At 40.4% G+C, this 26,179-nt stretch overlaps 1 protein-coding gene and 1 long non-coding RNA gene across 2 annotated transcripts in view; one reads left to right on the forward strand and one right to left on the reverse strand.

The window, feature by feature from the left end:
* Positions 1 to 899: 899 nt before the first annotated feature.
* LOC116788953 lies at positions 900 to 10,320 on the reverse strand. The gene is made up of 4 exons (XR_004357810.1): positions 9,986 to 10,320; positions 7,841 to 7,957; positions 6,075 to 6,177; positions 900 to 1,064 (listed from the first exon to the last, which is right to left on the reverse strand). It is a non-coding gene; the product is annotated as an uncharacterized LOC116788953 (long non-coding RNA).
* Positions 9,383 to 26,179, forward strand: part of NPAS3 (neuronal PAS domain protein 3) — a 616,659-nt gene continuing 599,862 nt past the window's right edge. The window contains 2 exon segments of the mRNA XM_032692228.1: positions 9,383 to 9,704; positions 9,830 to 10,266. Of these exon segments, the coding sequence (XP_032548119.1) occupies positions 10,106 to 10,266 (161 nt within the window). The 5' untranslated portion in view covers positions 9,383 to 9,704; positions 9,830 to 10,105.

Below are 26,179 nucleotides of genomic sequence, written 5' to 3' on the forward strand. Positions count from 1 at the left end.
GAAAGCACTGCCATGGAAAGGAACTTGGGGGCCCTGGTCGAGGAAAGTTGAATATGAGTGCCCTGGCAGCCAGGAAGGCCAACTGTGTCCTGGGGGGCATCAGTCAAAGCATCACCAGCTGGTCGAGGGAGGGGACTGTCCTGCTCTGCTCTGCACTGGTGTGGCCTCACCTTGAATATTGTGTGCAGTTTTGGGCACTGCAATATAAGAAGGTTATAAAGCTATTAGATGTATCCAGAGAGGGGCAATGAAGATGGTGAAGGGCCTTGAGGGGAAGCCGTGTGAGGAGCAGCTGAGGTCACTTGGTCTGTTCAGCCTGGAGAAGAGGAGACTGAGGGGAGACCTCATTGCAGTCTACAACTTCCGCATGAGGGGAAGAGGAGGGGCAGACACTGAGCTCTTCTCTGGGGTGACCAGTGACAGGACCTGAGGGAATGGCCTGAAGTTGTGTCAGGGGAGGTTTAGGTTGGATATCAGAAAGAAGTTCTTCACCCAGAGGGTGGTTGGGCTCTGGAACAGAGGATGGTCCTGTGCAGGGCCAAGAGTTGGACTTGATGATCCTGATGGGTCCCTTCCAACTTGGGATATTCTATGATTCCGTGATTCTGTGAATGTGTGTATGATAAAATGCAGAATATCAAAATGGAGTTCATACCTAAAAAAATATTGTTTGATAATTTCAAAGGTACATTCAAGTTAGCATGTATATCACACGTATATAGTATATTTGTTTTTTTCACCTTTTTTTCTTTCCTCAATGCTTATTTTCCTTGAAAAGCACATTAAGAGATATTTAAAGATCTTCCTAACAATGAAGACAACATATATTTTAAACTCTATACATTATATAATTTAACTCCAGCCGTGTGTGATCCACAAACCAAACAGCACCATATGAATGCATGTACACAGTTTATTACAGATTAGAGGACTTACAAGTAAAAGGAAGACAGAATGATTTGCAATGTCAAGCATCATCTGTTATAACAATAGGTTTGAAGAGTTTAGAGTCTCTCAAAAGTCAAAATATTTTCCATTATTCCCACCCATAGACTCTTCTTCACCTAAAAAACAAATGCAAAAGAGTAACATTACTGGAAGTACCAAGGATTCATAATAAGAATATTCTGAAAGCTGAGAATATTATTGATATTTAAACTGAATATTTATTCTTCCTATCTTCAGATATGCAAACTTTGAAGTATTATTAGTGCATACCATAAAAAGTAAGGTGTACAATGAGTTAAAAAAAAATCTTAATCTTGTTTTTTTTTCTACTTCAGGTATTTGATATATCAGCTTTAGTAATTTTATTCATTTGAGATTTTTTTGTATATAATGTCTTTTTTATTATGAAGATTTTCACTCCTTGTACTTCTCCATAACCTAAAACCAGTTGACTAACATCGATAAGAATCAAAAGTTCAGCTTTAGGAAGAGTAATAAAGTATAGCATGTTCTAGATAAAACTAATCACTGTGCTTGGTTGGCATATAGCGAAGGACTGGATACACAGACAAGTTGTTATGGAATTGATGGCACAGAAAATAGTGTAGGCCATTAATAACATTCTTCAAGATAAAATTATAACTTTTAAATTAATTCAGTGATTGCTTTTGAATATTGAAAGAATTACTGCTATATGATCTGGATATCCCAAAAAACATTAAAATTTTACTTGTACCTGTTTGATAGTTTTTATCTACATGTGGTTTTATTCTTTTAGGATGAAATATAGATTTAGTTCAGTTAAAGGACGTGATTTTTTCTTTTTTTTTCATAATGAAACTTCTCATGCTATAGTCAGACAAAAACATTTCTTAAAAAAATTGTTGCAGATATTGAGAAGCTGAGGAGATGATAGTGATTATTAGAAGTTGCAACTATAAATAAAATCTGACATTGTGCAGATGTTGTTGCTGCTGTTGTAATATCTACTTGCATGGATTCTCGATATTTCTTCTTGTTCCAGACTAAAAAGGCCAAATCTATATCAAATGAAATATGCTTGAAGATCTGTAGGGTTTTTTTCCAGAATAAAGGACATATTTCAAAAGAAATGATAGCAGGAGTTCCCTTGCTTTTTCTTCCCTGTTATGTACAGAGAAGAAATAGGTGATGCCCTTAGCAATTAATAACTTTCACCAAGCAGTCCTACTGAAGGAGCAGAAATGCAGTCATTACTGGCTGTCAAGTTACTAAAAGCAAATGAGTATCCATTTTGTGGCAAAAATAAAAAAGGTACAATAAAACCTCTTTAATTAATTTTGAACTAAGACAAATTATAATTTTCTTCCAGTGGACATCCATATCTACCCAAACTACTCATACTCTAAAGCCTCAAATGTGCAATGAAGAGAACAATGGCTTAATTCTGTAATACTTAAAACATATATTGATGACCAGGAAATCACAGTATGTGTTTTCTTCAGAGAGTCCAGAGAGTCCATCCAATATGTTGCCAATACCTAATAGATTTGAGACTCAAAAGTCACAGAGATGTCTTCTATGTTATCCAGTCATGAGTATAAAAATCAGATAACGTGATACACTGTATAAAGTGAAGAATGCTAGGCAGCCTTCCTAAGTTCCAGCAAATGAACTAATCAACTTTATTTAGACAAAAACTACAGTCCAGTACTTTCTGATAATGAAAATACACTTTGAAGTGGTAAGAATACTTACAACCAAAGAACAAAAAAAACAACAGAGAGAAATGCAAGTAAAATGGATGGAGGTCTGTCAAGTGAATAAAGTTACCTCTTTAAGCTGTCTGATAGATATGTAAAAATACTAGAAAGGTTTGTATTTTAATGCAAGAAAGTTTGAAATTGAAAGAATAAGATTGGAGATGTGTTTGAACTTTGAAGATCACCTGTGAGTATGCTCAATACTTGAATTTTTTGATTTAAAACAAAAAAAAGGAAGAAAAACTTTTGACAATCATCCTCTTCCCAGGAAGAACTCAAACTGCAGAATAATAAATAGTTATAAATAAGAATGGTACTTTGTTAGAAATTCCAATGCTTGAACAAGGATGCATTTTCAGACAGGCTAGCCTGTATTCAAGTCTTTGGCACATATATATCCTTATAAGTTTTGATTATTTTTGGAAAAACACTAAGACCAAAGATCAGAGTATTTATTTCTGATTTATATGTATGCTTGAAGTTTCAGAAGCTGTTAGCAGAGCCACAGATCTACATGGCTGCCCACCTGGGACCATGCTACACAGGAACATAATGCGCTGCCTACAATGAGTGGAAAAGTAATGCTGTTATAAAACAGAAGAAAAACACTCCACTGACTATGGAGAAGCATGTCTTTAAGGACTTAGCATAGCTTTAAACTGTACTGGATGCAACTTGGACAGTAAGGGAGGAGATACAGGCATGGGTAGTCTTGTGAATATTCTTGTTCAATGTTCATTGCTGCATGACTCAGCAGAGCACTGATGGTTGCTACCAAAGAAGAAAGGCTATAGTGGACTGTACTAGGCTTGTCTGAAAGAACTCTGAGTGAAAGCTCAATGCTTTTTTTTTGCTGTATGTATAATTAACTTGGATTTGTTCATCAAAAAATTATTAGGAAAAAGAGAGCATGTTTCTTCTGTTTATCTTTTTCTGTTTCTTCTGAATTAGAAGAGAATGACTACTTAGTAAGGGAAAGGGTAAGAATCCTCCTCTAAGAGGAATCAAAAACCTTGAGTTACCTACTGATCCTGTCTTTTCAGGACACACCAACAGCTGCTTCTTCAAATTACTGTGGTTTGGGAGCACAAACAGAGGCTAAAAATAAATGTAAATAAATAAAAGGGAAAAGTATGTTGACTATCCCTGTGTTCTTTTAAAGTTTCACTTATCTTACAGATGAGTAGAACCAAGAATCTGAATATAGTGAGAACAAAGGATAATATGCTGGCATCTCTTAGAAGCCCTGGAGATAAAAAAACCTTACCTGATTTGTTTTTCCACTTTCTAGAATTAAGTTGTGTGGTATGAATCAGGTTTTTGCAAAGGTGGAAGCAGCACAATTTAGTTGTGGTTTCTATGACCCTAATTTGATGTCAATTTGATGTCAAGCAGATTACTCTACTTTGGAGGCATAAGACTGATCTTGAAGACAACGGAAATGGATACACAGGTGCCAAAACTGCCTGGAGGAACATCACAGGTTAGACACTCTGGAAAAGCAAGTAGAGTCTGAAAAAAATGAGCTGGCTATCTCTTGATCTGCTGGAGGTGCTAGAGAATTTGTGGGGGATCAACACTGCAGGAAACGTCTAGTGCTAAGAAATAACTCATTCACTAAAATTTGTGGCCAGAGTAAAGTATACAATATCGGAGAAATTGACTTTAATACTGATGTTCCAGCCTTGGAAAATGAGTTGCCCTCTGTCATTACACGGTGGGCCAGAGGTGCTCTTTTGCTTTCACATAGAGAGCAAATTACGCAATCTGATATAGGGAAGACATGATACTCCTTTCTGAGAAAGCGTCATTGGTCAGAACATGCCTACGAACATACTTCTGGGTGTGTAAGCAATGTATCAGTCTTTCTCCACTGTGGACTCCCCATGCTTGAAAGGCTCTCAGCTGCTGGTACCAATGAATGAGATCTTAAGATTAGCCTCAAACCTTCACTGCATTTTCCCAATGGCAGCACAGTGTGCTAATCGCTGAGCCATTGGGATAGCCCTGTAGGGTATTCTTCTAATAGTTTTTCTAGTTCTTCCACTGATGTCCTTATACATCTTTTATGATCTCGATAGTCATGCTACTTTCCCCAGGCACTTTTCTTCTATCTTACTCTATGCTTGTTTTTTTTTTTTTTTTCAATGCAGGGGGGAAGGGGCTACCTTAAACTTGCCCTTCCTTCCTAGAGCAACCTTTCAGAAAAGACATTTCCCTCATCTACTCTTCCAACCCTGAGTACATGTCAAGGAATGGTGAAGATGGAAAATATTTCAGTCTTTCCATTTAAGTTGTGATGGTCTTTTTCCTGACTTCATGCTGTATTTAGAGTTTTTTCTTCTAAACAGAAGAACAGACAGCGTTTTTGTATTTAAAATTAAACTCCAAATATTTTCTTTAAACTGCACTCATTGGGTTCACAAAGAAATGAAAACAAAATACAGCACGTGACATCATTTGAAAGAGCAAATTTTGTTATCATACATAGTTCTAGAAATAAATTGTATTTTTTTAACTGTGGCTCTTCCCTAATATGCAGTGCTGATAAATAGTAAAAAGGAATTCTTTCCTAACTAAATATTTCTCTCACATTATACATATATAAATTCCTCTGGGAATAACTTCAGCAATATAACTTGAGATAGGAGGTAGCTGATATATGTGAGGTATTAATATGAAAAATATTTTCACTGCATGTATGTTATAAAGCTCTTGGAATATTACAGGTAATAAAAATATAGGCCAGTTAAAGACTTTCCGTATCCCTGTTCTGCTCATAATTTTTTTCCTGTAGATTCATCTTTTGTTTTCTTCTCATCTGTTATTTTCCTTTTCCTTCTCATCTTACATTCACTATTATTCAGGGCACCTTTTGAGGAGCTGCTTCTGCTTCCAAATGATGATACATATTGGTAGCAGCAACCAAAGCAACAGTCAGTGAACACTTGTAGAGATGGTGAGTTGTAAAATAATAAATCAAATATTTAATACTTACACAGAAGATGTGGACTTTATCTACACTTAATGGGTGGGGAGGCTGATTACTCATTCATAGCTACACCACTTGTGAATGATGAGGTCACCCCTATCTCAGGAAGATAAATGCCATATCCTGTTATGACATATTCCTTTTATATAAAATTAGTTCAATTTTCTCACTAGTGAGGAATCAGTATAACTAAAAAAAAAATCACTTCAAGATAAAGGCATTTTTCTATTGTAATTCATTATATATCCTATTTTCATTTTATTTCTGTTCTGTTTTGTTCTATCTTATCCTGTTCCACGTATACTATTTTACTCTCTACCTAAATGATATCTGACTAAAGTGAAGCAAAAATTAGACGATACAATGAAGCTTTGTAGCATTCTCCCTCATACCTGTCACAGGCTCCTTCCAACAGCAGATAATGAAAATTCAAAGTCAAACCGTTTAACTTTAAGTAAATGGAAATGAATTTCCATCGAAGAGATATTTTTTCACCTGTGAAAGAAAGGAACAGTAGTACACTGACAATGCGAATAAAGATATAACATATAATTGTGATAGAGTGGTATCTGAAAAGCATAAATATTGAATGTTATTGTATTACACACTGTCACGTGTTTTTAATTTTTATCTTTACTGTGTTTTTGCCTAAGCAAGGAAAGTCTACAGCACATAGTTAGAAACAGCAGCACTTTATTAGGATAATTCTTTTCTTAATCAATACTAAAGCAACTTGCAGCATATCTTGCAATAGTATATGGTATTGAGACAAAAACTATGTTGCTCAGACACCAGAAGCTGTCAATAGTTTTATCAAAGTAAGAAATAAACTAAATTAAAAATATTGGGGTTTATTCTCATCTCATTTCCTCTAGCATACTGCATCAAATTAATTTAAATCCATCATGGTATGTTTTATCACTGGTGAAATATGTAGCAAATTGCATCCACGCTATTTAATATGGCACAGAGTATAAGCTTGATGATGGATATTTTCATCAGTGTATAAAATAAGTCTCAGAAATTCCTACTGGATTTTACCATTGTGATTAATTTTGGGGGAAAAAAAGATACAAGCAATCAAAATGGACTTTTCTTCAAATATGAGACAATCTTTTTTATTTGATATCTTTAAGAGTTATGACAAAGAAAATGCTTCTGTATTCCATAGACATTCGCAAACCTACCTTTGAATCCTGCTCATCTTCTAACATACAAAACTATTTGCAAGTGGTTCCAGTGACTCAGTGGGTTTACTTGTGCAAGCAAAGTTATCCAGACTGACTTTCTGTTCACATTAACACTTAAGATATTAATCAGTAGTCATAAAAGATCTTATTAAATATCAGAGATCCTGGTTCTGCCTACACAGATGAAAAGCAGTGACTCTCGAGACTAAACTGAAGCAAGGTTGGCTAAAGGCAGGCTCTCTGTCCTGGCTGTCTCTTTGAAACATGAAAATCTGCTCAGAGTTGCCACTGTAGAGCAAAGAGTGACAATCAATGGATGGGGACTTCGACATGATTACATCCACTCTACTGCCTGGCCATACATTGACAGACAAAACTACTGTAATGGAGTGATCATTTGGAAAATGGCTACTGCCCACATTTAAATTCCTTTCAGTGTTATTCCATAGCCAATTAGAGTGGTAGCCCAGCCTATATTCATGCCAGTCTTGTACTATAATGTAAGAAAAAGGAAAGGAGCAGCTCAGAAGTCTTTAATTATTCCTCCAGCCATTTATTGACCTGCTCTCTAAAGGCCATATACGGGCCTTCATCTGCATGCAAAATTCCTATTGACATCACTGGGAGGGCCACAGGCAGATGGAGGGTTACTTTGTAAACCTTACATTTTAAATATGTTGTAAGAGAAAGGCGCAGAATTGTCAGTCCTTAAAAAAGTGAGCAGCTTTATCTAATATTTGTCTTTAAACATGGAGTTTGAATAACATTTTTCCTAGCAATAACATCCCCCTCTCTTCTCTGCAAGCTATCTAACCTACACGTTTCTGTAAAGTCTTCGTATTTAACACTCAAACAATTGATGTCCCTATAGTATAAACAGGATAGATAATGAATATAAGTGGGATAGAAAATTAATCCTACTTGCGAGGAAAGAGAGTCATAATTCACTTAGGCTTCTCAGCTCTTACGTTATGAGGTCTTCAGCTAACTCATGGGATCCATTCCACATCCCACAGATGCTCATTATGAATTCTTTTTATGTGCAACATGTGGGGACTAACCAGTTTCATATCTCCTGGTATTAGCTGCAATACAAAGCATTTTGTATTAAAACAGAATGCAAACACAGATGTTATTTAATACAAAGGATTTGAATGCAGTCTCTGTTTTAACATAAAGTTGGTGTGTCTTAATTTGCTTTGGAACAGCAATGGACAGAAAAGTCAAGATAAGAGAATACTGTTAGATTAGGAGCCAAGCTATGATTCCAAAAGGCACATGGTTGCATGGGAAAAGGGGAGACTAGCCCAGGTGACAGCTTTGATTCATGGAAGCAAAGGTTACAGTGCCTGGGACATCTGCCCCTTTCTAAGATGCTGTCATAGCCTTTCCAACACCAAACATACTCTGGAGTGTTGCTACCTGTGTTCTGTCCCATGCAACTCGTCTTGGTATGAGCCTCGGTTTCCTCAGAAACGGCGTAGCATCACGGCTGCTATTTGTGCAAGGTGCACTAACACAGTGTGTTACTTTCTTTTCTAGCTGTCCACTCACTAGTCTGGTGAAAGGTTCAGTTCTTCTCCACACGCACTACACTTCTTAGCTCCGGCAATCAGCAACTTGGCTTCCAGGACCGTGGTTTTCGAGTCACCCCAGAAGCCGGGAGGTCTAGTGAGACCCTACTGCGGGAGGGAGTCCCCTTTTCTCCCGTTCCTCTGCTGACCCTGACGCGGCACAGCCGCTATGCTCCCTCTGGGACGGGATCCTCGCCCCTCGACTCCCACTGCGGCTCCGGGAGGAGGGAGCGCGGAGTGCAGCCCCGGCAGCTCCCTCCGAGCACCATGGCGAGGAAGCCTCGCGTCTCCGTGCCCACTCCCACCGCGGCTGCGGCTCCCAAAGCTGAAGCAAGGAAGGGGAGAAACCGGGGGAAGGACGAGACAGCGGCGGTGTCCGCCGCCGACCCGCGCTCCCGCCCGACTTTCCGCGCTTCCCTCCCAGCGCCCACCCCCGCGCAGCGCCGCGGCCAGGCGGGCTCGGCGGCGGGCGGCCCGGCCGGGGCAAAAGCAAGGGCAGTAGCGCGGTCCCGGCGGGCTGGCGGGGCCGCGCAGCGCCGCGGCCCGGGATAAGCATTTGGCAGAGGTGGAGGAGGGCAAACTCGCCCGAGCGGGGGGCAGAGGGGGCTCCGCGCAGCCCCGGGTGGCACAAAGGCGCCGCGGCGCTGCGGCCGCGCGTCCCGCGGGGGCGGCGGAGGCCGAGCCCCTCCGCGCCGCTGCCGGTGTGGTGCGTGCCGCGCCCGGAGGGGAGCTCTGCGAGAGGGCTCTGCGCACCGGCGGTATAATTGATATGTTGAAGCAGCAGTAGGGATCAGCGCGTCCACAGACAGCACACACCTTACAAGTTTGACTCGCAATAACATTGCTGCACACTAGGAGGGGAGGAGAGTCAGCTCCCTAGAATAAGGAACGAACTCTGCCTTTGCACAAAAGCGGCTCATTTCCTCGCTTGTGAAAACCGTCCCTTCATAGAGAGAAAGAAAAGGGAAGGGGGGTGGGGAGCAAAAGCAAGTTACCAAGAGCAAGAACTTGTGCTGCAACAATCCTCCACTCTTCCTCTTCTCCTCAGGCCTCTGGGAGCAGGGATATTCCTCCCCCTCCCCCCCCGCACAGTTGGCGCTAGCCCAGACTGTGGTCAGCCGCCTTTATTATTACTTCATTGAGACAGAGAAATCCTCTAAGACTTGCATTTTGGGTGGAGGGTGGGGGGTGGAGGGACGAGAAGGAGGAGGGAAAAAAGGCAACATTTGCTGCTCATCATTTTCACTGCACCGCTAAAGTAATTGCGCCCCCCTCTCTCCTCCCCGTCCCTCCTCGGCTTGGATTTTTCTCCTATATCTACAGCTCCAGCAGTATAAGACATACCTTTTTTTTTTTTTTTTTTTTTTTTTTTTTTTTTTGTAGCTCTGATATTCCACTTCCTCCCACCCCCCACAAAATCTTCACGCGTTGCATGTTTGCAATTCGGTAAATTCCCCCCCCCTCCTCTTTACCCCCAGCCCCCCCAAACTCCTCAGTCTCAGCCCAGGCGCTCACATCAAAGCGCCCGTCCTCACTCACAGTGGCCGCCACTCACTAATGGGATTGCAGTGTGCCTGGCTCTGCTGCTGCAGCCGCCGGAGGGAGAGTCGCTGCTGCTGCACCTCTTCGCCGACACTCGCCGGGTGCTGAACCGCGGGGATGATCAGGATCTTCCCGGATTTCAGCGTGCAGGTGACGGCGGCGGCGGCGGCCGGCGGGGCGGCCGGGGGGGTGCCGGCGGCACCGGGCATGGGGCGAGCCGGCGCCGCGGCCAACGGCAACCCGCAAAACGTCCAGGGCATCACCTCCTACCAACAACGGTGAGCATCGAGGGGGAGAGGGCTGTGCGGCTCTTCTTGAGGCTCCCTCACTTGCTTTTCTTTGTGCTTTTGTGTTTCTTTGTTTTCCTTTTTTTTTTTTTTTTTTTTGGATCTCTCCTTTCTGTTTGTTGGGGGGAGCTTGGTTGGAGGGGAGGGTTGTTTGTTTGGTTTTTTCTTTTTTTTTTTCTTCTTTTTTCTTCTTTTTAAAAATACAGCATCTTTTAAAATGCACTGAGAAGTAAACACAATCTCCTAGTTTTGTCTTGGATGAGCTGGAAAGCAACAATAGAAAAAAAAAAGAAAAAAAAAAAAGTGAGACCCCGGCATCTTAGCTTGGCTGCTCCAAAGTTTGGGATCCCGTCCGCTCATCCTTTCTAAAGAGGAATTTCTCAATGTCAATGCCTTGTGCAAATCCCAGTGTGTGGCAGCCAGGGGGATAATTGATCATGGTATGCTGATTGATAATTTTCTTTCAACCAAGAAAGAGAACAATTTTCACTTGGGGTTACACACTTGCAATTCCACACTGTAGTTTTAACAGTATTATCATGTCACCTGTTACTACAGGGAAATATAACAAGAAACCCTAAGTATACTCAGCACTGCTGTTTTTTCATCTTAAATGCATTCTAATGCAAATGCAGGAAATTCACAGAGAGCGCCTTTAGGAAGCAAAGCGTAGAAAGTTGGCAGTAAGTCATAATGAAGTTTAAAGACCTTCCCCATTCCCCCTAACAATTCATCTGTATGTGCTGATACTAACATGAAGTTTAATTAATTACCTGACATTTCTTTGTGTTTCTATGAGCCAAAATCTGAAGTCTGAATCTGTTAGTTTGCTCTATCATAAGCTTATAACGGAAGCTGAATTTTCAAACAAAGTAGATGACAACAGATCTACTGAAATCGGAACAAAACATTTACATTTCTCTAAATGCAATAAAAATGGCACTGTCTTGAGTATCTTACTTTCCAGTATTACATTAAATTAAATACCGAGAAAAATGCTGTGTAATCCCAAGTGTCCAAACAAAGTATCTCTATGATGTAAAAGAAAAAAATAGGAAATTTCAGCATAATACTTCAAAATTAATTGGTCTAGGGACCAGATTTAGGCAATCGACCATTGCCTGTTTTGTTGTTCAGCAACTTTGTATTGCTTCCTATAGTTTCGAAGCCTATGATAGAAAACGTTTGGTAGTAACTTTTGTAGGTTTTATTAAATGAAAAGTAATAGGGAGCTGATACTCCTGAAATAATCCCTTATGATGCCTAAGCATGTTCTTAGCTGAGAAACATTTGAAACTAAGTAGTTTTGTTTTACTAAGGAGTCTTGTTTTACTCAAGCAAACACAGCAAGCTTTCATATACTAAAAAAAAAAATAAAAAAAATAAAAAAATTGAATGTGAGAGATATAAAGAACAGATTAAAGTTTATTTCTTTTCATGGTTTCTGTATGATTTTTGTCACTTATAAAATATTTAACTTACAATGGAAACTGACGAACACTTTAACGAGGAAGTACAGGCAGCAATCACAATAGTTTAGTCTGTGAAGTGGGGAAGTCAAGGGTCAGAAATGTCAGATTGGCTTTTAGACAAATGAAAGAGACCTCTGGAGACTTAAACAGAATTATATAGACAAGGCAGCAATTTTTTAGTACTTTTTAGTTTGGTTATGCTAGTCTGTAATCAGGAAGAAGTTATAAAAGCAATACTTCTCTGACAAACTACTAACACCTCTAATCCAAATAGCGTTTAGCAGATATTCAAGTACTTTGACCACTAGGAATCCAGACGAGTCTGGATGTCTCGCACACTAAGCTAACAAGGAGAAACAATTACGCGCTTTTCCCAAATTTTGACTATATACTATCGACAAAACAGCGTGGTTTACGTCGAACGATTTTCTTCCGTGCTTTCTGAAAACGCTAAAAATACAGCAGACACCGGCACCTCCTTAGTCTATTGCCACAGCCGAGGAGACACCTGTTAACTTTTTTTTCCCCTTTCGGAGGCGAGGAGGCAGGATTGTCGGCCGCGAACGGCATCTGCTGCTTTGCAGACACCCCCTCTCCGCAGTCCTTCGCATCCACCTTGCACCCCCGGTGTCTCCCGCCGCCCCGGCGGCTCTGTCCTGCCCTGCCCGCCCCGAGGTCCCTCCGCCGCCGCCGCCGCCGCGGGGTCGCGGTTCCCGAGCCCCGACGGTCGCCGTCCCGCCGCCGGCTGCGCACGTGCGTAGCGGCCCGAGCGCGCGGCGGTGCCCCCGAACGGCGTCCGCGTGCCCCTGCCCGGGCTCGAGGGCGGCCCGCGCCGCCGCGCGCGAAGTCCCGCCGGCCCGGTTGCCTCCCGCGGGAAGGAAACCCCCGGCCCCCGGTGCGCGCGCGGCGCCCCGCAGCCAAACTTCCAGGTCTTTTGCTAACTTATTCTCCCTGGCTCTGCCCTGCGGTTCGTGCGCGCTCTTAGACATCCGCCCCCCCCCCTCCCCCTCTCTTCCCCCTCCCCCCCTCTTCCCCCTCCCCTACAAAAACTTATGGAGTTGTCGCGGAAACGTTTCTCCCGAATAAATGCTCCCGACATTCGGAGCTTGCTGCTTTCCCCAAGGAAGCCCTCCGCATTTTCCCAGGGAGCAGGATCAGGCCCGGGCAGCTGTACTTCCAAGGCAGCAGCAGAGCAGCCACAAAGTTACCTTGGAGATGGAAAGCTTTTAGTGAAAGAGTGATTTCTCCTGTAAGAGCTATCAGCGCTCGGTTTCTCTCGGTGTCCTGCAAGGAACAATTAAGGTAGTGGTTTCTTTTCCCCGCTCCTTTATTTAATAATTAATTTCATAATCCTCAATAAAACAGCGTGAAGTACTACACCCTATACCAACAAAGCGAGTCATCACTTTCAGTTCACGTTTCCAGCATTACGCCTTTTTAGCCCGCCACTACCCGGTGCCCACTCTCTGGACGTGCGGGCACATTCTCGGAGGTGCCTGGGGGGTGCGTGGGGTTTCCCCGGGCCCGGCCCGTCCGGGCTGGCGCCGGGCACCTCTGGTACGGCCCTGGGGGTCGCAGGGAGCGCGCACCCTCCGGCCCGCGGCTCCCATCCCATCCTGTCCTCCGCCGTGGGAAGCCCACGGGGGACACGCTGCCTGCGCCCGTTGTGTACCCGCCGCCCTTCTGCGCCCGCGGAGTTTCAGAGAGAGTCCCTGCCTCCCTCTGCTGCTCTTCCCTGCTGGAGCCCAGACTCCAGAGGAAGAAAGTGTGCGAAACTGCAACTGAGTGGCGTTGTTGCGCCGGCAGCGGAGGCTGTGTCCCCTGCACGCAGAGCGGGAGCGGAGCTGGGAAAGCAGCTGGAAAATGCCCAGAAATACTTTCACAGTGGTCAAGCCTGGAGATCCCTGACACCCCTCCTTCTCTCCCCCGCCCCCGCCCCGCTAGCCCCATGGCCTGGCACCCCGCGTAGCCCGGCCCGCGGGCGCGGGCGCGTGTGTGTGTGGGAGTGCGTGTGCGAGTGCGTGCGTGTTTGTGTGTGTGTGTCTGTGTGTCTGTGTGTGTGTGTCTGTGCGTGCCGCACCTGCCGGGCGATGCCAGCGGCCGGGCTGCCCGCCGGGGCTACGCCGCGGCTCGCGCTTCCCGCCGCCGCCGCCGGCCGCCGCCGCTGCCTGCGCTGGGCATGTCTCTGGGGCCGGCGGGGCCCCGGCTCCCTCCGCTCCGCGGCTTATGGACGGCGGCAGCGGCAGCAGCAGCGCTAGCAAGCAAGCGAGCAAGCAACCTGCACCAGGACTGCGCGGAGGAGTGGGAGCCCGCGATGCTTTGGCCTCAGTACTTTTCCTTAGCCTGTCTGGCTAACCGGGGCCATTGCTGCCGCCGCTGCTGCTGCTAGACACACAACACACACCAACATCAGGAGGGGGAAAAGTAAGGGAGAGAGGAGAAAAAAAAAAAAAATCCCAGGAAGATGGCGCCCACCAAGCCAAGCTTTCAGCAGGATCCTTCCAGGCGAGAACGGTAACACTTTCTCTTTATTGAACCTGCAGCAGCAGCAGCAGCAGCAGCAGCAGCCGCAGCAGCGCCGGGCCGGGCCGAGCCGGCGCCGCCGGGGGCCGGGGCTGGCTGCCATGCCGGGGTGGGGGGACCTGCCGCCGGCACCCGCTGCTCGCACAGCCGGGCACCGTGAGTTCCTCCTAGTGCGCACCGCCAGCCGCACGCACACACACAGGCACACACACACAGGCACACACACACAGGCACACACACACTCTCAGAACAAGCCGCGCAGCAGCGGCCCCGCTCCGGTGGCCGCACCGCCGCGGCTGCCGGAGCCGGTGCTTGGCGGGGCGCGTTGTGAAGCGGACGTGTCTGTGTGTGTCTGTGTGTGTCTGTGTCTGTGTGTGTGTGTGTACGCGGGGGCGGGAGGCCCCCCCGGGCGGCCCCCGCCGCTCGGCGGCCCCGGGGCGCCGCGCCAGGCCCGGCGTTCCGGGCGGAGGGGCCGGCCCCGCCGGTGCGGTTCCAGCGCGGCTAGGCCGAAGCGGGGGGGGGCGCGCCGCCAGCTGCGCCCGCGGAGCTGCCCGGCCGGGCCCCCCCGCCCCGCGGCCGCCGGGAGGGCCGCGGATGCTGGCACCCCCCGGGGTGGGCAGAGCGGAGCCGATGCGCGGGCGGGCGGGCGGGACGGGGGGAGGCGGTGCGCGGGGTCCGAGGAGGGAGGCGGGGGGATCGCGCTACCCCTCTTTTGGTTCCCGGTCCGCCGCCTGCCCCATGTACTTTTGTTGGTGGAGAGTGCTTGCGATTAATCTGCTCTGCTGGTGACACGAATTGCCCGTAGCGGATTTGTTCTAGTAAAGTGAATCTTTCTAGAAGTGACTGGTAGGAGACAAGAGTACAAGTTCATGTGATGTTACTTTGTGATTCTTACAAAAGTATTCAAAGCTCCATTGCGACACTGCGACGAGATGTATGCCCAGAAGGAGAACAACCAGAGGTTTTGGGGTGGGCTCTTTCCCTCCCGCCCCCTTCAGAGTTACAAGTGAACTTGAGGGTGAGGGGTGAGGAAGGTTCCTGGCTAGTTGTAAAAATGGAAATTAACATTTAGACAGCCTTTAAAAGTAGCTGGATCATGTGTTAGACGCTTTATATTTCACAGCACAAGTAAGTCTGAAAAATATTTAAAGAAAAATACTTTGGCCTTAATTTCATACTTACATTTTTTAGGATGATCAGTATTTCTAGTACAGCTTCCAAATCACACAGATTTTGTCTAAATAACTGTGTCATTTCTCCTAAGAAAGCAGTCTGCCCAGTATAAAACCCCCATACCTTTCATATTTACCACAGAAGTGTTAGTGTGGTTGTGTTAGATGCATTAGTATTAACTGTTGCACTTTGACAAGGCTACATTGATATGTAGCAAAATTCGGAGATAGATGTAGTGGGAAAACAGTGCATTCTCGGAATTCAATGACAATTACAGATTGTCATCGTCAACTATAAATTTATTTTTTTTAAATCTTCATGCCAGTGGCTGCAAAGGTGTTTCTAGTGTGTTAATAACACTTAAAGCAGCATGTTTTTCTCCTGCAGAGTTCTTTGTTGGAAAAACAATTCATATGAATAAGTCCAGTCCCTCTGCCCCCTCCTTCCGACACACAATTCTGCTGTCTTCTTTCCAAGAATGGTACTATATTAGTGCTAAGTGTATTTGCCAGGATAGCTTCAGTAATCTCTCCAGCAGAAGCATATTTGTGTGCCATTTTGGGAATTTCTCTGAGATAGGAATCTTGAAGATAGAATTAATTTCTAGGGGAAACTTCATAGCTTGTGCATGAGTGCTTTCTTTATCACCTGTCTCCATTTGGCATTCGGAGAAGGTAAATCAAAGTGCGCGATTTGTTATTCTGCTCCACTTGAGAGCTGAACTAAATAACACTTGGTCTGAAATTCTGATTGAAGTTGTAGGAGGATATACTGTATTTAATTTAATGCCCTTTAATAGCATCTTCTTGTTCAGCTCTGATGCTGTCATTTTAAAGGTTGGATTGGAGTAGTTTTTCCCTGTAGGGAGTGGGAGGTGTAATCATTTCCGGGGAAAAAAGTAGTCTAAATTCCTAGAACACTAATAGCCATAAACTTGGGCTAGTGTCCAAGAAGTTGTTTTTTGCCCTTAGGGTTCACTTGGTGATCTTTCAGTGCTCTGGACAGTTTAGCGATAAGTATTGCATGTAGAAATTGATGACAATTTTTGTAGCAGAAATAATGGCAATCTATTTATTTGTTCCTTAAAAAACTTTTGGAGAAGATGGATCAATGCTTCAAAAACAGGTACCCATGCACATTTTTCAAAAGTTATGTACTGTGCTCCTGAAGTCTTGCATGTAACTATTTTACCTGTCTTTGTACACATCCTTTCAGCTGTGTAAGCCAAGCTATTCGAAATACAGGAGCATGTCAGGGATTTTGCAGTCTCTTCTTAGCTACTACTTAAGTAAACTAGTTCTCAAAATTAAGAATCCTGTACGCGAACTTTGTGTACATTCTTTTTCAGTCTTCACTACCACAGTATTTAAGTAGATTGTGTTACATTTTTTCAAGCAAGAGGTTAGTGATTACAAAACACATGTAAAAAGTAGTAGTCTCTGATGTAACCAGGCACACAAATTGTTTTAAAACTCTTTTCACCTGTTTAGGTTTTTAAAAGAATATATGAAAACTTACACACTTACACTTGTTTGATTTTCTTTTAAACTCTAAGCTTAAAAGAAATTGTGTGGATATACACTCAAGAAAATTAAATAGACAGAAGTGTTATGCATATGATATGCCAGCATTGATTTGTAAAGCATATCTTAATATTAGAGTGCTATGTGTTTAAAGTGAAAGAGAAAAAAAATCTTTATTTTGGCATTTTTTTCTAGAGCATGAGCTTAAACATAGCAGTGATAAATGATGATATGCATTGTCTAACACTTGCTTTTATATAAATAGCTCCAGAAGATTGCTTAAATGATAATCGAAAATATGAAATAGGGTGGCCTTCATATCACAAGGCCAAGGGTCTACAAATGGAAAAACTGAAATAATGAAATATTTCCAAGGCAACAGACTGTCAACAAGAACAGTAATGCATGGGCATATCATAGAGCTACCAGAGAGGATATTAGATCTTATAGCTCTAGAGCCAGGAGTTATAATGACCTTTATTAAATAGAGCCCTCCCACATTACAACAATCGGTCTGATTTCTGATTTATGGATTAGCAGTCATACTACTCTTCATAATTTGAAACATTCGCCCACCATATTTGATTTGCTGCATTTTTCTCCACTGGAATCATATATTATTTAGAGCTTACATGAGAGTATTGATCAACAAAAGTTATATTATGTATTTTCAGAAACTAATGGGATTCTGAATAACAAGGTTTTGTCTGCCGCACTGTTTCTACATTCTTTACAGCACAACTGGTTTTTTCTTACAAGTTATACCCAGCTAGCTTGTTTCTACCAATTTAATGGCATTATATTCTAAAGCTGTATTATAAATAAGTTATAAATATTTAGAGAATTTTGTTAACAGATTAATACAACATCCAGAGCCATAGGTATTTTTAAGAGAATATCAGCATATATTGTCAGCATCCATCTCTTTTTATTAGCATCTCACTCGAATTTCAGAGTCTAATATACTGGCAATTTCAAATCACATTTTTTTTGAAACTTGGCACAGAAGTTGCCAGCCTAGGTGGGAATTTTACTGCAAGAGTGCTGTAAAACAGTTGTTGAAAATTGACATTCTAGGCATTAGTGTCATCAGCATCCTTCCTAAAATGTAAAGTGTTAAAAAAATGTTTATTTCATAAAGTGATCTTTATAACAATAACCTCCTTATTGGAAAATGTATTCTGGGATAATAACTGGTACTGATCATGAAAACTAACTGTTACCATTTTATTTACATTTTGGGAATGATTCTTCTCCCACTGAGGTCAGTAGAATGAAGCCATTTTACCAACATGGTAGAATTTCATTTGATAGCAACTAAGTAACTGTTTTTTTAGAATTTACTGTTATAATCTCATCTCATGTGAATAAACCTTACATTCAGTCAGTGGATCAGATTAATTTTATATTATTGTCACTAGTAGTTCATGCAGGTGTAAAAGCACCTCATCTTCTGAGATGAGATTTCAGCATAGTCACGTTGTTTCAAAATGAATCAAGCAAAGTTGTTGTGCAGGATGTCACCCTGGAAATTTGTCTATATATTTTAAACATAAGATACTTTTAAAGTACATAGCCAAGACTGAATTTTCACCCTAGTCGTTTGTTTCTTTGGTTGGTTTGTTTGCTTATGCTTAATGTTTGGGTTTGTGTTTTTTTTTTTTTTTTTAAGACGCTGCCAAAGATTTACGGCCATGAGAGGAAATGTTTTGAAAATTAATTTCAAAAGAACTGCAGTTTTTTCAGCAGAGGAAATTTCTTTCTATGTAATATTTATAAGGCTACTGTATGTTATCTTTAACATACAAAGTCCCATTAGTGCAAATGAGGTGTGTGACTTTGTTTAATAGGACTTTGCATAATAAGGATAATTTGTAATAATATTGTATTTTGCTGCATAAGAAAATGTGCCATAGTAAGAATATAATGATTGCTGCCATGTCTTATATGACTAGAGCATTGTTCTGTGAGTAGCTGGAGCAGTGGTTTTGCAATACACAAAGTCCTAAGCAAATGAATAGGACCGTTGTGCCATTCATTTGAACAGGACTTTGAGTAGTACAAATATTCATTAATTTTGTATGCTACAGAAGCATATTACATAGGACAAAGAAGGTATGGTAAGGGTAGGATAGTATTTCTGTTTGTAGCTTGCCAGAACTGGACTCTGTCTTTGGGGCAATATTGAGTTCAAGTTGTACCTTAATCTTTAGAAAAGTCCCAAATGAAATTAAGTAGACAATTAAAGTGTGCTACAGACAATCACAAGCAAGGGTAAAAGTATTTTAAACATATAATTTAATAGATATGAATTTGTTCTCAAAGAGATCACAATGATAAATGTACATAGCGGGAGGAGTGAACTTTGCATCTGTGCGTTATTATAAAACGTGAAAGTCTTGAGATTCTCAAATAAAAATGGAGTGGTTTTCAAGGAGATCCTGATCTCAGCCTGCTGCAGCTAGATACTGAGAGTTATGCCAGCCCTCACCCGGGACTCTGCATGCAGGCGAGAGCCAGGCACGTTAGAGAACAAGTGATATGTAAGCAAGAATTTGAAACGGATTATTGAAAGCAGAGTTTTAAGATTTGTTACAGGATATTTTCCCAGCCTTTCTTATATGGTGCATTTTGGACTTTCACTCTTCAGTTTTGTCTTGTCATTTGTCTGTTCTGGAGAACTTCTTGCTAATGTCCTCCAGTGTCTGAAGACTTTAATATTAATAATGAGTATTTCTGTAGATATGTTTCTTTATATAGCTTAGCATGCTTTGAAAAGTCTGAAAACACTGTTCTACACATTTTACTGATGAGATAGTTACACACAAAAGATTCTTGAGAACTAGCAGAAGAGGCAAAAGATGTCAATGTTAGCACTAGGAATAAAATTCCAGCCCCTATTTTGGCTGTGTATTCAAAGATTACACTGCCTTCATTAGAGGGATTTACATTTCTTTTACAGGCAAAACCTCCACTGAAATAAAGTGCTTTCAGAGAATGGCTTGATTGCAATTTAAAATTAGCTGTTAGCTTGATATATAATAGAAGTTCAACACTTACGTTAAATAATTTAAGTGGAAAAGTACTGTTCCATTACCTGCAGGCATGTTAGGTTTACATATGTATATAGTGAACATAGGGGATATAGTCTGAATAATATGTATATACGTTATCTACAATAATGTCCCAGGGGCTTGGATTTTCTGAAGAGCCTATTGGATTTAGGCATTCAACACATACTGCATTTCAGTGAAATATGGGCACCTAAATCCTATAAGCCCCCTTTAAAATACTTGCCTGGGAATTTTGTCTCCAACAGGAATTTAGAACAGGCTTCATTACATTCATTACATTCATTACACATTGCATTGTTTTAAACTTAATTTTATTGTGTAATGAATAGTCTTTTAACAGTCATTTTGGATGAAATCCTAAAGCATTATAGTTTAGGTACAGAACAGATATATTTATATATTATGTTTGGGGGGCAGGGTGGAGATTTTTTTCCTCTTGCTTACATATCATGTTGGAAAATCATATGCAAATTCACATTTACAATCAGTTTACTCAGAGCCTAGGCTTATATGAGTTAGATGCCAAAGCTGTAATTGATTAGCAAAAACATAAGACACCAAGTTTTAGGAGAATGTTTGTTAGAAAGCTGTTTTTTCTTAGAGATGGTATGAGGCAGAATTTGTTAGTTTGTGGGAAAAAAATGTGAGTGGGCAGTCTTCACAGATCAAGGTTGAGGTCAATAGAAGAACTGAGTGACTGAATCTGGACAGTGCTGGCAGCAGGATTAAAAAAAGGAAAAAAAATATTAAAAAAAGAGAAGAGGTGCTTATCCTTCAACCTTTATGGCTGAAAAAAAAGGTAGCTGATTTTATTTGACTGACTATAGTTAGATGTAGGATTGGCACGTTTGCTTCACCTTTGCATAAATTACTAACAGTATATACAGGAGGTTTTCAAAAAGAACTGCAATTTAAAAAGCAAAACTGCTTTCTCTTGGTAAGTACCAAATGAAAGATGAACATAAAAAGAGAAACAAATGCTTTGGCCTAATTCATTCATTCTTTCTGAGCTGCTGTTCAGTTTTACAGCAAAACTTGCATTTCTTGTGAAAAATCAAAAGTACAGTAATTTTTGTCATTGGCTGAATGAACTAGATAAATGGTACTCAAGTACCAGTGTTTGCAGGATCCAAGTAGTTTACTAAAGTATCTTAATTAATTGGATGTTCACTTTAATAGTGAGGTTTCCTGTTTGTAGGCAGTGCTCTGTAACAAGAACATATATTTGATACATAAATGATATATATGATTTCAGAAGGCCCATTTTTATTCAAGATCTATTTTTACTGAACAACTGTTTTGTGTTAAACAAAAAGAAATAAGTGGAAGTGACAGAAAATAAGCTTCATATGAGAAGCATGATAGAAAAGATACATCAGATTCCAGATCTTTCAAACATATATGCTGTTACTTTTATCAATCACTCTACTTACACTCAAATTTCCAAACTAAGAGATGCTTTCTTTCCTTTTATTCCTTTCTTGACAGGAAGAAAAATGCTTCTCTACAGAATTGTGATTTCAAAACTGTTATTCCATGCTTTTTGAGGGTAATATTTCAAATGTTGTTGTTGTATCCCTTCCAAAAACCAGAATAGGAGACCACAGGATGTAGTGAACATTGCAAATCCCCTTTTCTTTCCCCAAAAATAATTTCACATACTGAATGTGCATCTTTAGGAAGAGCCAGCACTTAGATTATGAATTTAGAATTCGTTTAAGAGGGATGTTTTTTAAAATTGTTTGTTATGGTACTAGTGCAAAAGGAGATATTTAAGTCCTATTCATGACTTACATGTTTCTTGTGGCGATTATCATATAGTACAATATTTGTTCAATTCAAACAGGAACAAAACCCAAACTGATTAAGGGGAAAAGTGTGTTTCAAATGACAGAGAATGACAAAGTATTCCACCTGAAAAGCAAAATTATAATTCTTCAATATTTATTCTGCTTATTACTAATTATGAGGAAAACTTTAAAGGATTTTTCACTGACTTGTATGCATGCATACTGCAAAGTGCAGCTATACATTTTATGTTAGACACAGTATATGTATTTGCTTGAAAGTTGCTCATCTTCAGCAAGCTATAAATGTCTTACTTTAGATAAAGTTAAATGTAAATACGTGTACTGGAATGGAGATTTTTTTTTTTCCCTCTAATGCTGTGATGGAAAAGTAGGCTCATCTTTTTTTTTTTTTTTGCACGTTTTTATTGTTCTGTGTAAATGTAATTTGTTAATCCTGTGAAATTTGTCATAGATAAATTTGCTTGGATTATCTTGTCACCACCGTATCTGCATTCTTTTGTTCATTGCTTATTCATAATTTAACAGTCTGGCAGTGAGCCTTTTTGGGATGCTCACAAAAGATATATGACCTCTACCAGCTGCTACTATAACCTGCAGAATGCACAGCAAGACATTAGAAACGTGAGGATTCCTCTACTGATTAAAGTGCTCTTCATTTAAACAGTCTGTTCATAAGAATCTCAGGAATCTTTGTGGATAGCAGTTTTGATTTTTCTTTTCTCATAAAATTAGTTCTAACATTTTCTTTTCTCGAATGGGAAAACTAAGATTGAATCTTAAGATGGTGGTGCTTTGCGTTCAGATGGACTAATGGAAATTAAATCCCTCATTATGTATCTGTATGTATACACAAGTGTGCATGTGCATATACACATTTGCATATACCTGTACCTGTCTCTACCTATGCATGTGTGTGTATATATATATATGTATATATATCTATATTTTCTGCAGTTTTATGGTGGGAGAAGTTAGTGCCCATGTGTGTTATTTTAAGACTATCTCATCTATTAAGATATTTTTCAGCACATATTATTACGCAGTACTAATTTACAAAAGAGTTATCTGATTTAACCCTACTTTAGCCCTTAGTGTCTTACAGATTGTATTGTGTAAATACTCGATATTATACAGTACACGAAAGACATTAAATAGAATGTTACTTGAAGTGTAACAACATTTTAGATTTTCATTATTCTCCTGACTCAGTTTAGCATATAAATTTTTCCCCTTTTTACTTTTTTTCCTTCTTATCTGCAGATCAGCTTGTGAGTAATGGCTAGTTTTTAGCTCCCCTTTGTGCTGGCACATGATTATAGTTCAAAATAATTCATTGCTAATCCATGCAGTATTGGTTCATCTCCATCACTCTCTTTTGTGATTAGAGCCTCAGGCCTGTAAGAACATCCTTCTGCACAGTTTTCTATCCTGATTTTCTTTGACTGCAATAAATAAATAAATAAATAATTCTATCATTACTGTTCACCTACCAATCCTATTTCATTTTTCAAAAATGTATCAATTACAAGAAATTAATATATTGTGGGGTTATTTTTCAAGGGTTTATGAAAAACATTTTTTTTCCACTGCAGTAAGTCTCCAGCAGTGGTGTTTATAGGTCTTAGTTCATCTCAGCTGGTGATGGAAATCTGACTTGAGTTTCTCATTTTTCCTTAGCAGTCTGAATTTCCTGTGTACTTCTTTTACATTAGGTACCTCAAGAAGTCCAGAATCTTAAAAATAAACACCGTTTCTTTTTCGAAACAGACTACAATAGAATAGTAATTACTGTCTTGTCATTCTTAACACAACATTTCAAACAGAGCTGGTGTAAAATAAAGCTGCCAGAGGAACTTTTAAAATATATATGGGCTGATCCTACCATGATCACTCTAGTTGAAGTTACTGTTTATTGGGTCAGATATGAACTGATGTGACATTAGAGCTGGACTTATGTGATATAATGATATCGTACTTTGTTCAGATTAAAATTTAATTTTTCAGATTATGAAGAAAATCCATCCTTTTATTTCACATCAAATGATGCTAGTTTTATGAGAAGGTCATCTAAAAGATTTTTCAAGACTTTGTTTCAGCATTGAGTAGTCCTATGTTCCTTTTAATAATTACTTTCATCTCATTGTAGCCGTGTGTTTGAAAGTGTAGGTCAATAAGGATGATCGCATTCAGAATTTCATGATCTGTGTAGTGGAACAAATTGAAAGCAAAGCCTGTATCAATCACTGTGAAGGGAGGGTTAATTGTTACTGCTTCTCAAGCCTCTGGACAGATAAACCAGTAATGAAATACTTATTGCTCTGATATGTGAATGGTTAAGGATGAAACAATGGAAATAGAAGCAGCCTTCAAAGATAACAAAAAAAAAAAAAGGCAAAGAAAAGAATAATCTGGACTAAAGTAAGATGCTGTTTATGCTGTGTATTAACATTTTAAAAGTAATTTTATTTTCCTCTAACACAGTCTTCTAGGAATGGTGTGACAGTAGAATGTATGAGATTTCTAAAGCAAATATAAAATATGAATTTTAAACCTTTTATTATACAAACAATTTAAAAGGTTTTACATTAAGCCTGGAACTTAGGTAAAAGTAACATTTATAGCATTAAATGTTTTCTTTTATTTTCTCTGTTTTTAATTTGTGGTACCTTTCAGTGGTTTTTTTTTCTTTCTTTGAAAACACAGCTGTATTCACTAAGTCGAATATGTTTTGTTTTCATGTGAAGTTGTTTTAAAGCATTTTATCTACAGCCAAGCAGAACTCTAAAAGAGTGTTTAAAGATAGAAGCAGAAAAATAAAAATGAGTGCAAAACAAATTATGATATTACAGTAAACATTTAACCATTTCTAGAATGTGAATGTAACATTTTAAACATCTGTTAGTTACTTATATGTTGAAATATATGCAAAAATATTTAGCCAAATTGAAGTCTTAGGCCCATGACAATCATCTCAACACAGTGGGTAGTTCTGAAAATTAATGAGAATGATAATACTGTAAAGACTGTTCCAGAGTTTGCCCAAATTCATTATCTGACTCTTGTTAAGAACATCTCAAAGAATTTTAACCAGGAAAATATATTAATGGTTCAAAAGCATTTTTCAAAATGGTGGTTTATAAAAGTATAATGGAATTATATATGCAAGAGCTATAGTTAGAAACACAAATAACACAGGAGCAGCACTTTATGAAGGAACATTTTCCAATAGCTACGTACTTGGCTTTGATTTTGTCCATAGGTGTCAAGGTTTCCTTACTAATTTATATTTTGGGATGGAGGAAATGAAAAAGTGAAGGCAACTTAAGAAAAAAAGTATTTTTTGCCTCCTTGTTAGTTACTTAATGAGACCTATAGCTGCTTAAAACCTAAGTAAAGTAATTAATAATTTTAGAACTAGTATAAACATCTTTTAGACAATCAAAAAGCACTTTTAGGAGGAAGGGTGATGAGACACATCTTTAGATTTCACTTCAGAATGTTAAGAATTTCCTGTTGCCTGTTTCCTGATGGGATTGACACAGCTGTGTATCATATGGAATGAAAGTGGAACTGAGTGCCTGACTTTGTTTTATGCGAGCCTTTTATTTAAGAAAATGTATGTGTTGATTTTGGCTCTTTTTTTTAACACATCACTGATATGAATGCTATAAACAAATTTGTCCAAATGGGAGCTAATTACAATTAATTTATCTATTTTCTAAGGGACAAAAAATGCTAGTAACTAAAGTATATCAGTTAAAAACGGTGGTGTTTTGGTTTTTTTCCTTTTTTTTCCCCCTCTCTGTTTGCTGCATCCAATGAAAAAGAAAGAGCATTTGCATGATTTCCATTATTCCATTATTTCCATTTGTATTTTCAGAAGCCATTGATATTTAGAAGGAAGCATGAGTATGTGTGTGTACATGTGTAGTTGTTGGAAAACAAATCAGTTTATAGAGTTTCTTAGTCATTTTAGCTGTTGTGAAATCACTTAGTCCATCTGCAAAACAGTTTTCATTGGAGATGTACATGCAAATTAGAGAGGAATGGGAGGATCCAAACATTTTTTTAAGCAGTAATTTTGATCTAGATTGTCCCACTTCATGGACTAGTTCAGGGTGGGAAACTGTATTAATTAAAGTCTTCAGTATTTTCCTTCTATGGTGAGAGAAAGCTTAGCAGAAGATGGCTAACCTGGTTAACTGGTCTGGGATTAGGTAACAAAAGGTGATGCAGATCCATAGCAGTGGGGCCACCCTTCCACTTTTTGCCCAGTTCCTGGTAGGGTCAGGGTCTATGGCTCGTGAAGTTGTGCAATACCTGATTCC

The sequence above is a fragment of the Chiroxiphia lanceolata genome, chromosome 6 (assembly GCF_009829145.1).
Source record: "Chiroxiphia lanceolata isolate bChiLan1 chromosome 6, bChiLan1.pri, whole genome shotgun sequence".
Lineage (NCBI taxonomy): Eukaryota > Metazoa > Chordata > Aves > Passeriformes > Pipridae > Chiroxiphia > Chiroxiphia lanceolata.